Genomic DNA, 11,823 nt, shown 5'->3' on the forward strand with positions numbered 1-11,823 from the left:
AGTGAAAGGAGAGTTTAGTCTTGTTAGTATTTAGGCTGATTAAGGGGAAAAAAGACTTTGGGAAGCTCTTCAAGCCAAAGAACAAAAACTGCTGCTGGTGCTCAAAACACTGTGAAATCCCACCAAGTTCAAACAAAGGTACTGAAAGGAGAGACAGCATATACTCAAAATAAATTCTGTCTCCCCAGGTTCAGGGCTCACACACACATCAGTCCCAGGCTGTGCTTTCTACAGTCCATACTGGCCTGTGGGCCAGCTGAAGGATCAATAGGTGAAATGTGGTTGATAAGTAAACAGGAAAGGACTTTGCCTTTAGAAAAAGAATAGGCATATAAGTTTCTTTAGAGGGAATTTTCTGTGTTCTCTCTCTCATGCATGTGCTGGAGACCCTCAACCAAGATTGTTTTATTTTATTTAGTTTCATTTTGTTACATTTTAGTGTGTCTTTGGACTGGAAAGTTTTACATTATACTACAAATCACAGTGTGAAGAATTTTTGATACTAGAAAACCAATGATTATTTTATACAAACCCAGAGATTTGTATAAAATCAAATTAAGCATAATTAAGCATAAGGAATTTTAATTATCATTATACACGTGGTTATGCATAAGCTTGCTCTTTTGTGTTTGCAAGATAGAGTGAGAAAAAATTCTATTTAATTGAAGTCACTGGTTTACATTTTGGTGACAAAAATAGCTTTATTGAGAGTCAGAATACCTCCTTAAATTCAGGAGGTAGCATATTGCTACCGCAGCATATTGCTACGGACAGCTGTTGTGTATTCACATATATTTATTCATACTTCACTTAAGGAAGCAAAAGTGTACAAATCCTATTAAAGACAAGTGAAAGCAAAATAATAGCTTTTCTGAGGTTCCCTTTAGAAAGTGATCTGTGAAAATGCCTAGCTGTGAGTTCATACATGGCTGTTTGTATAGCTGTGCAAACAGACCTCAGTCCCTGACAAACAAGCCAGCCTGTAAAATGGAAATCCCATCTCCTTCCTTCTGATGAATATGGGCACAGAGCAAGATTTTGGTGTGACCTCACACTGCAGAGCTGCCTTTCCTGTGACTTCAGGAGTAGCCTGATGGTTGTGTTGCTGTCTGCTAGAAATTTTGGCTTTTCAGCTGGGAGAATTCCCTTATGTCTTTCTCAAGGAATGGACACTGACCTTGCAGATGTTATTTCTTTTCTTATTCTGTATTTGTCCGGAGAAAAGCAAATGACTCACTCACAGTTGTTTCTTATCCTGTTTTAGTGACTAGGATTGCTCAGTGATTGCATCAGCTCCAACCCTGAATGGCAGCAGTGCAAGATGGAGCAGCAGAACAGTCTCTGAAAAGGGCAGGAGCCTTAGCATGCTCCACAGCCACTGCTGCTCTTAATTAACTCTCCGCATTATCTCTGCAAGAGTGAGAATCCTTATTTTACCAGCTGCAGGTTTAACAAGACTCTCCTGCTCCCTAGGGAGAGCATAAGCTCAGTTCCCAAAAGAACTTTTTCTTCCACATGTCTTTGCCTTGAACACAGACCAGGTTTATGGTGGAAATCTCTACTCTTCCTCATCATCTCTCTTGGGTTTGGGAGGCCAGAAGCCCTGAGGCATGGAAATAAATCAGTTTTGTGAGTGCGTAACTGCAGAGGAAATTAGAAGGTGGGGAAGGAGGGCGGCAAGAAAATAACTTTGTTCTTAATGGTTCCCGAATCCAAACTCCTATAAACATCTCCCAAAGAGCATGGATTTGACCCTGTGGATACATGTATCTTTTCTCAAGTTTTTCCTCCCTCCTGACAGCTGAAGTGGGAGAGAAAACCAGAAGAGGTGGAGGAAACTTACTGTCTCTTGGGGAACAAAAAATGCCAAACCTCCCCAAAAAACCGTGCCTAGAGCAGGCAAAATGTAGCTTTTCCTGATGTGAGTTTGAAGCCAGCTACTGCTGCCCACCCTTTCTGTGACCACCAGTGGAGAGAGAGTACTTTCTGTCTCATTTTGTCTCAGAGGGAGTTACCACACCTGTAGCACACTAAGTGTAAAATAGTGAACTGGTTTGTAGTCAGCTTCTTCTCTTTCCCTACCTCCTTGCGTTGAAAAGCAAGGCAGGAGATGTCACTTAGGCAAGTTGTGGGGTAAGGGGAAGGTCCCGTGGCTATGGGCAATGAACCTTTGCTGTGAGCATGAATTCACCTTGCAAAGGGAGTGCTGGTTTAAGGCATCCATTGCTAATAATTAAAGACACAGACTTAGCTGTGGTGTATTAAAGGGAAGTTCATCACCAGAGCCATGTGATCATTTCTGGGATTTGACCTGTCTGTAAATCAGATGGGCATGTTTCCATTTTCATGGGTCAACAAAACTGTGTTTGGGAGACAACAATCCAGTAAAAGTTGGCAAAAATGAGACCTGATGATGGTTTCAGTTCTTTCATTTACCTTTGAGCAAAACTGGTTCTTGTATAAACAGTTATTCTTCAGGTGGGCTTTTTTTTTCCCACCTGTTTATCAGTATCCTACTTTTTAAGATGTGTTTCGTGCAGTCTGGAATGCCTTCAGCTGATGATTCATCTTACATATTTATGGTAAGACAAGACTAATTACCCTCTGGAAAAGCCCAATGTCCTGGGCATAAAGGAAAATTGGACTAAGTGGCTCAGATAATGGCATCAATTTCATTTTCAGTGAAGTTAAAGCAGATGAATGCCTCCAAGCACCACAGATTGAGACTGATTTGTACAGGTAGATTTCCAGCACAGTTCCTTTGGTACTGTCTAAACCAGAAGGAACTTTCACCTTTGCTGGACCACAGAGATGCCTGGGGTTAAATAAAGGCATAGAGAAGGAACCTGTCACCTGCATTTGTCCCCATTTAGAAATACTCTACAGCCTCTTGAAGCCACAGTGTCTTGTTTGATTTTGGGATGCCTTTACATTATTTGTGAAAACTTCTCTCTGCACTTGACTTTTAGTTGCTATCATGTGAAAACATTGAAGCTGGGACGAGAATGGATGAACAAAAAAATATGAAATTGTGACTTAGTCCAGAACATTTCTCCCTAGGGTATTACTGTGTGCACCACCAGCATGTCCATCACTATTGCTTGCACAGTTTTGCAAGTTATTAATAAATAACCAAGATAGGCAACATCATTTGCTGCAATGTTCTGTCAGCCCATTTCCTACAGCCAGCACCTAGATTGATGGTGGCTCTTTGGTGCATGTGTATTGCAGATGTTGTAGAGTTTTCCAATGGAAAGGCTGGTATTGTTGATGAGCTTCTGTTTGCTGCTGTCCAATACACAGCAAACACCATCGTAAGTATATTTTATTACAAATTCTTCAATGCTAACAAGTCCCTTGAAAGTGGAGGTAGGAAATAGTCTCTCTTTCCCAACAGAGAATCAAAAAAGCCAGGTTCTTGGACCACTGAAAGTTTTTGTAACCTTAAATAGGTGAGAAGTAAAAAGCTTAAATCTACCCTTTTGAGGAAGAAATCTTGTCTCAGGAGCCAATAACTAAAAATGTACTACTAAAGCATGTTGTTCACTCTCTTATTGCTGCTTGATCATTTATTGTTTGTGACATTTATTAGATTGAAAAATCTTGGGGGAAAAAACTCTGTAATTGATTTATACATTGCAGAAATCAAAGGTTTAATTTCTGGGAGACCTTCAGTATTCTATATTTATCCTCTGTTTCAGTGGAGATTTACATATAAGCCAGGCCTTGTGTCACCTTTTGCTAGAGCCAACAGATTCCAAGTGAATAAAATTAAATAACAACTTCATTGCCTGATTTCTATACCTCACCATTCATTTTATGCATTTAAGAAAGAAGAAGGGTTTTTTTGAAAAATAAAAAAGGTAGTTCAGCCAACCCATTCTGATAATAGAAAATCATTCACCTTTCATTTTAGAAATCTTCTGAAGAATACTAATTTTCCAAAAGCACCTATCTTGAGCTCAGAACTGTTCTTTGTCTAAAAGACATCACAGGTGAAGAGACAGGACTTGGCTCTTCACACAGTTCTCTGATTTTTGTAAAATTGTTTTGTGTAAAATAGACTTGAAAAAATGAGAGCAAGGATAATGATCTACATTTTAAAGGTCATGAAATCAATTAGTAAGGAGCACCAGAGTAGTTAAGAATGAAGGAAAATAGTAAAGAAGAAAAAAATCCCAACCAATTTAGCCTCCAACTCAGCCCTTCCCAGGGATGTGTCTTACTTTCTGTGATCTCTCATTTCCAATATTTCACAGTGATATTGCAAGGAAGATCAGCTACTTGCAACCCCATACATAGGGTTATATAGGGAATATATACCTCCTGACATAGTAAAGCATAAGGTGGCATAATGTGGGTGCTAGTACATGAAGATACATAACTTTGTAGCATTAATTGTGTATTTTTGAATATGTATTCATTGTCTTTCAATGCATGGCCTCATTCTGTTTCAGAAATCTGAGTTTACAGAGCTTCCTCTGAGTTGCACCAGGTTATAAATTGCGCTGGTAGTCCCTGGGACATATTGCAGGCTTTTTCTCGTCTATGTATAGTGATTGATGTTTTACAGGACTTAAATGGGAAAGTTCAGAATCTAGAGATCAGTCAGAGAAAATTATTTTCTTGTAACCTCTACTCTGACTAACAAGGGCGATGGATTAGTTGATCTCCACAAGTCCCACACTCAGCTATTTTGTGAGACCCTGTTTTATCTTTAAAATTCATATTGTTTGGACATTCATTGAACATACTGGACAATCTGTTTATCTGTTGTTTTAGATTTCTTATTACTGCCCCAAATGTGGTGCATTTGGGCACACATGAGACGATAACAGTTCAAGTCCACGGGGCACAGAGCCCTGTGCAAGTTACTGCATACTTCAAAGATGAGACGAAAAATCAGCTAATATCAGAGAAGATCTACTTTAACCTTAATCAAAATAATGGCTACCAAGAGATGAAAAAAATAATGGTGAGTCTGCCACCACAGTGATTTTTTTTTTTTTTAATTTTGTGATAAAAAGCACATAATCTCTACTTGGAATAGGCTGGAACCGAGACAACACTGATCCTGAGAGACACCGACAAAAACAATTCCAGTGACAGCAGCACCCTATTCACCCAACCAGCTAATAAAACAATGCCTAATGTAATTTCAGTGGTGATTGTAAATATTCTTTTGTGCCCATATAGCTCAAGAATTTGTCACATGGTGAAAAAAGAAATTTAATTTGACCACATTTAATTGTTTTATCACTGTTGGGTTTTTTTTGGGATTTTTGCTTAAAGTATGACTGCATTCAGGCCTTTTGGTTACTACTGGCAATTTTACAATACAGGAGAAACCTTTAAAAATGTGTAGTCTCTCAGACCAAAGCCTGTGCTCTTTCTGCAGATTTTTAAGTTGATTAATTCTTTATGTCCTATGTTGCATCATTTACTCCTGGCATGATTCTTTGAAGTCTGGCAGCATTAATTTCAGTAGCACTAGTTTGGGCTATTTGGTTGGGAAAAAAGCACACAGCAAGATTCAGTTTAGCTCTGGTTGGTTACTCCCAAAGCTAACAGCTGAGCTTTCAAATCAGGTTCCTGTCAAGGGTGATGTTTAGAAACAACACATTAAACTGCATGAAGTAAAGCAGCAATCTCATAACCAAGATTTTAGCATAAATAAGAGTTACAGGATACAGGCATGTAGACTGAAGTCTCCCACCTGGAGTTATTGACACTGGACAGAAGAAAGTGTTTTTCTGTGGTGGAAAATGGAGGATCAGAGAGTATTTCTACTTTAAAAGAAATATTCACCTATTAAGAAGGATATAATACCCAGTAAGAAAGATATAATTGCAAATCTTATGTTGAATGGTGCTAATAAGATTATTTAAGTTCTTCAGCTGTTGTGGGGCCTCAGCTATGTGGTCCCAAAGTTACCAGGCTCATCTCTGACTCTGTGGGGGGTTTTCCCTTTTATTCTCTTCAGGTCAAGCCAGGGAGTCTGCAGCAGAGCCTGTTCAAGAAGAGTAATCTGCCATATGTTCTACTGGTCACTGAGAGCAAGGAGCTTCCTATGACTGCCAAGAGCACTCGCATCCTCCTGTCCTCTAAGAAAGGCTACATTTTCATCCAGACAGATAAGCCCATATACACACCAAGTTCCCAAGGTTAAAATACAAATGCTTGTCTTCAGGTGTTGAATATGGATGTTACAAGGGCAGGATTAGAAAAAGTAATAATGAGCCAGTTGTTCTGGCAGCCAGGGCTTCTGCAGGGTCTGCGCTGCACATTGAAGCAACCCCTGTGGAAATGCTTCCAGAAACAGGCACTTTTAAGGGAGACAGACAAAATCTGCTCCTTTTTGTTCAAAAAGGTTAATGATGACTTTCCTTTGGAAAAAAAATTCATGAGCAACTGCCAAAAACTGAACTCCTACTGCTTCTGCTTGTAACACCAGCAATAAGTTACCTTTCCTCGTTATGAGCGCTACTGCTTTGTTACTTACCAATTTAATTAACAAAAGTGGGAAGTAAAAAAGGGGTTTGAGTTTGATTTCAGGCCTCAGCTGCAGAAGGAACACAAAAACAAGTGAAGTTCCCGGAGTAATTTTCAGAATTTGCTTCAAATATTTATCCAGTCGTGTAACATGTGAAGACTATGGAAAATTATTTTTTTAAATTTCTCAGTCTTCTTTTCACTAAAAGAAAGTGTTTTATCTTAACTTTGGTAACTCAGTTTCCAGAATGCAATGATGTGTATATAGAAAGTCCAGAAAGAAATTTGTGAACATATTTATTCTTCTGTTAAACAGTCAGATACAGGATCTTCATTCTGGACAATGCTATGAGGCCGACAGATGACACGGTTACAGTTGCTGTGCTAGTAAGTATGCAAAAACACTTTTGATGAGTGCTTCTTCAGCACAGGAGCTATGGAAAACTTGTACAAAACATCCAAGAGCACAACAATAACTGGGACTCCTCTCCAGATATCTGCATTTGCACATAGTGAGATATCTAGTTATTTTTGGCCCATATCAGAAACATGGAGATACATGATGTGTGAATAATAAAGTAGGAAAGTAAGCAAAGCATTTTCTCTTCCTTAGGACTAGGATATGACCTTGAGCTTTTGGATGTAAATGTTTGACACCTGGTGCATAATTTCATGTTTGCTTCTTCTGTCTCAACAGAATTCCAAGGGAATGGTGGTTAAAAAGTCAGACCGGAAAATAAACGCTGTGTTTGGTGAACACTTTGATATACCTGACATTGCTGAGTATGTTACTGCTGTGCCTTCTGCATCAAAACCTGTAGATTAAGATTTTTAACTGCTGATTTTCTTGAATTACCTTTCAAAATTTTCCTTCTTTCACCATGGGACACATATGGAGCCTATGATCAATATCCTTTTACCTTTAAATATCCTATTACCTTGGAGATATGAGTCCAGAATTTACTGTTAATATGCTGCAATTAGCAACATGTATCCTGGTAAAGAACAATTAAACAAACTGTTCAAATATCTGCTCAAATGTATGGCTGCATTCAAGAGAGCACATCTAAAAGGGCTAGTCTGCAAAGTGTCTTTTATTATATCTGATTTCAAACAGTCAAACTTTTTCTTAATATTCAGGGTCTTCTGCCATGCTAGGTTGATTTTGATATCTCAGTGAAGTTAATCTATATGAAATATTTGATGAGTTCTCTGTTTCCGCAGACTTTTCAAAGGTAGTGGTTTGCAAATATGTTATCTTGCACTTCCTCATACTTGTTTTGAGTGTTTCCTAAGACATTTGGAAATATGTTGCTGGCTCCTCCCAGTATAAAGAAAGCCATTAGTTAATTAGCTAGGGATGAGATCAAAGTAAGGAAAATATTATAATTCAGTGATAATTTATATGTTGGCATCATAAAATATCTGAGGAATTGTAATTAAATATTTTCTGCTGAATCTGAACTTTAGGCCTGGAATTTGGAAAATCAAAGCCTGGTTTCATCAACATGAAATGTCTAATGTTTCCACTGAATTTGAAGTTAAAAGATACGGTGAGATATTATAACATTTGCATTATAAATATAAGGAGCTATCACAATGTGCTAAAAATATACTGCAGTGGTTAAAGCTGGCTGTAGTTAGGCACTTAGGACAACTTTCATGGTATTTCAATGCATCATTGCTATCTCTGATCTCTGGGTTTGTGTGGCTTCCACTTATATTTAAAAGAAATAAACACCTCTGGTTTTATACAGATTTAGTAACATTGTAAACATTTTTTTAACATTTTGTCACAAAACATTGGAAGGGCTTGCCTACCGCAGAAAAAAAAATAAATGAGATGAGCGCCATTTTGAAGTCATTGCAATTCTGGCTAAAGTTTGCAGTGAAGACTGGGAAGGAAAAAAAAAAGAAAAAAAAAAAAGCTGCCCATTTTGTCTCAGTCGAATTCAATCTGGAAGTTTATTTGAGTTATTCCTATCCTCAAATAACCTTTTTTATGGAAAATAAGGGTCCTTTGGATAAAGTAAAAATGTAACAATTTGGGATAAGAAGTGGTTTGATTGATTTACACTGAAATTATACTTTCTTGTAAAATTAATGTGGGTTTTTTGTTTCATTGTTTGGGTTTTTTTCTCCTTCAAAGACAAAAGGAAACCTTGAGATTGTATAAAAATCTCAGTTTAACAAAACTGATTGCCTTAGCTAGTGGAGGTAGCAGAATTGTGGAGAGTACTGCCTCCTCTCCAAACAGCTGCAAGAAGGAGCAAATCACTCTGATATACCTGCAGGAGCAAATAGGTTGGCTTTGTAGGAGCAAATTCAGAGTGACACAGCTGATGCTGAGAAGCTCATATCCACACTCAACCCATTTCAGGGTGGGTTTAGTTCAGCCTGCTCCTAGTTCAGGGTACTTCATGCCCATGTGTGGTCAGAGTTTATTGTATTTTCATTGTAAATAAAGACATTTTGTGTGCTTGAAGACTGCTCCACTATGTGAAGCAAAGCAGAATAAGGGAAAATGACCAGATTTGCTTCAGAAGAGCACTGCTAATTCAAACTAAAACATCCCCTCAGTGCAGCTGCATTGTCTCAGTGTGTGTTGCCACAACAGGCGTTTAAGGTATGTTTGAAACTCACATGTCGTGACCTTTTGTCTTCTTTTTTCATGCAGAACTTCCAAGTTTTGAAGTCAAACTCATCCCACTTCATTCATACTACCACATCTGGAATGAAAGCTTTGTGTTTGATATCGAGGCAAAGTAGGTGTGCTCAGGGCTAAGCTGGTTAAGAAGCAGATAAGCAGTTATGAGTTTTGTGACTTCTTCCTTTTTCTTCTCATTAATACTTAACTAGCTTCTGGCTTGCCTTGGATCTGACTAATCTTATATACTCTCTGTTTCCACCATGGACTTGATACATCAGTGCCAAGTGTTGCCTGGGTCCAAGTCATGGTGGTCAAGCTGGAACAACATTTTCTGAATATTTCAGTTTGCTAGCAAAGGTGGTTATTTAGGATTCTCCTCTGTGTTGCTAAGCAAGGTTCCAGGCTGATCACCTGTTTTTTTGTATATTTTTTTAATTTAAACATTTAGAAATGTTCTAAAGCCTCCACTGTGCTATGTAACATAATTCAAGTAGAGCTGGATTCATGTTCTGGTATGGAATTACTTACAGTGAAGTCTGTAAGTAGTAAGCTAGTGCTTGTTTGAGAGTAATGATTTATGCAGAAAGATCAGAGGAGCTTCCATGACCATCACTACCACATCACATGTCTATTGCTGAACAGCAGAGCACTGGTCTGGATGTTTTCCATAGCTACAGAGCTCTCAGATGGGCCAGACCATGGGGCAGGGCTCAAGGGAAAATTAATTGCACCTGGTCCCATACCAAACTAGAATGGCATGAAACACAGAGAAACTTAGGAAGGCAGACAATGAAAATTGAATCCATCAAAATATTTTTTAATAAAAATAATTTTTTGGCCGTTGAATTTTCAGGTTTCATAAGAGTGGAAATGCTAAGAAACTGCCTCTTAGGAGAATGACTAAATTAGAACTTGATACTTTGGGTTTTTTTCTTTTTCTAAAGAGGAATAAATGTTATGAAATGAGAACAGGCAGGTGGAAGCAGCTGGCCTTCTTTCACAGTTGGGAGAAATCTATTCAGTTTCAGAGGAGTGAGGACTTAGACTACTGCCTGCTGTCCTTGACTGTGCTAGTCCTTCTGTTCCCCAGCACACCTCGAGAGAGCAGACAAAGCCTGTACCCACCTCCTTGTACTTGCCTGAACAAACTCAACTCTTCTTATCTCCTCTTGATCACCATAAATTTTTATTTGGTTCTATTGAATAATTACTAGCTTTAATCATGATCACTTGATATTGTGATATGAAGTGATTTCAAATCACTGGCTTTAGTGTTTTGATTTTTCCTAAATTTTCCTCTGTGCTATTGCAGCACTGTATTTTGAGTTTATGAACTTCATATATATTTGACTCCTCATTAACATCATAATTATTTAAGAAGAAACATTGATGTTCAATAACTGGAGGCCATTCCTTTCCTTATTGGAAAAGCTCCTAGCAGTGCTACACAGGCCTGCATGATTTTCATCAAAATCAGCATATGGAATTCCTGATGACTGAACTTATTTCTCTGAACAGGCCATGCATGTAATGGCATTACTTGGTGTAATTGACTATTTTTTTCCCATTTATTAGCTCTGGCATTTAATGCAGTTTTCATAAGAGCTGCTTCTCCGTTGGCTTTATTGGTAGAGTTCGGTGCTGCTGATCAGGTCAATTTGAAAGAGGCTTGTTTAAACAAAAATAAGCCATTACAGGACTGAGGTGAAGCAGGATTTCCACAAGCAAAAAACAGCACCATGGCCATGATGGGTCTCATGTAGCACATTACACACTGTGCTGCTGGAAGATGCCATCTGCCAGGGCTTTCTGAGAGCCAGGTGCAACAACATGCCCTATCCTCTCTCCCCATGACCTTCATTAAATGTTCAGGGGTATTCTGACCAGATGCAGATATGGCAAATATTTCACTTACAAGAGGACTTTTATGCCATACTGCCTAAATCTCTGTAGGAGTGACATGGGGCAGAGGATGTCCACTCTACCCACTGTAGGTGTTAAAATAGCAGCAGGTAGGGTCTTCCTGCTGTATGTCTTCAGAGGTACCAAATATTTCATATCAGTCCCTGGAATGATTCTCTGATCCCTTATTTTCTATGCTCTGCTCATAGAAAAAAGCATAGACATGGTGAAATGGTATGAGTGATGTAAGACCTCTCTGTGCAACTTAAGTTCTCATAAATTTGTTAAAAAAAAAAAAAAAGAGAAAAATTGACTCTAGTGAAATTTTATCAGATTATGTCTCCCCATGTGATTCTGCCAATGTGACTTATGCTTTAAATATCTTTGCATTTGAAATTACCAGCTGGCACAAAGATCAGTAAAATTTTTTGTGTTTGAGTTATGAGAGAATGGGACTAAACTTTGTCTTAAAGCTATTAGTTACAAATGAGATGCCTACAAATATTCTAATATTGTTTCAGCATAAAATGATTAGTCTGCCTTATGCTTGCTTTTTTATTAAAATAATGATCCCTCTCCTCACTTTCCTTCCTTCAAAAGACATTCTTATGGGAAAGAGATTCAAGGTGCTGCATATGTGCGATTTGGCATAATTGATGAAAATGAGAACAAAATACTTATTCCAGGCCTGGAGCAACAGCTATCAGTAAGTTTTCAGTGGAACTACTGTGATTTATCCTACCTGAGTTAAATATTATCAGAAATTCTGGAAACTTACA

The 11,823-nt window shown here is 38.2% G+C and overlaps 1 protein-coding gene across 1 annotated transcript in view; it reads left to right on the plus strand.

The window, feature by feature from the left end:
- The first annotated feature begins 3,198 nt into the window (after positions 1–3,198).
- LOC128804144 (complement C4-like) overlaps positions 3,199–11,823 on the plus strand; it is a 41,159-nt gene continuing 32,534 nt past the window's right edge. Inside the window, exons 1-8 of the mRNA XM_053971675.1 lie at positions 3,199–3,314; positions 4,783–4,975; positions 5,984–6,164; positions 6,809–6,879; positions 7,190–7,275; positions 7,963–8,045; positions 9,170–9,257; positions 11,645–11,750. Of these exons, the coding sequence (XP_053827650.1) occupies positions 3,250–3,314; positions 4,783–4,975; positions 5,984–6,164; positions 6,809–6,879; positions 7,190–7,275; positions 7,963–8,045; positions 9,170–9,257; positions 11,645–11,750 (873 nt within the window). The 5' untranslated portion in view covers positions 3,199–3,249. The remainder of the gene's footprint in view (positions 3,315–4,782; positions 4,976–5,983; positions 6,165–6,808; positions 6,880–7,189; positions 7,276–7,962; positions 8,046–9,169; positions 9,258–11,644; positions 11,751–11,823) is intronic.

The sequence above is a fragment of the Vidua macroura genome, chromosome 2 (assembly GCF_024509145.1).
Source record: "Vidua macroura isolate BioBank_ID:100142 chromosome 2, ASM2450914v1, whole genome shotgun sequence".
NCBI classification, from domain to species: domain Eukaryota; kingdom Metazoa; phylum Chordata; class Aves; order Passeriformes; family Viduidae; genus Vidua; species Vidua macroura.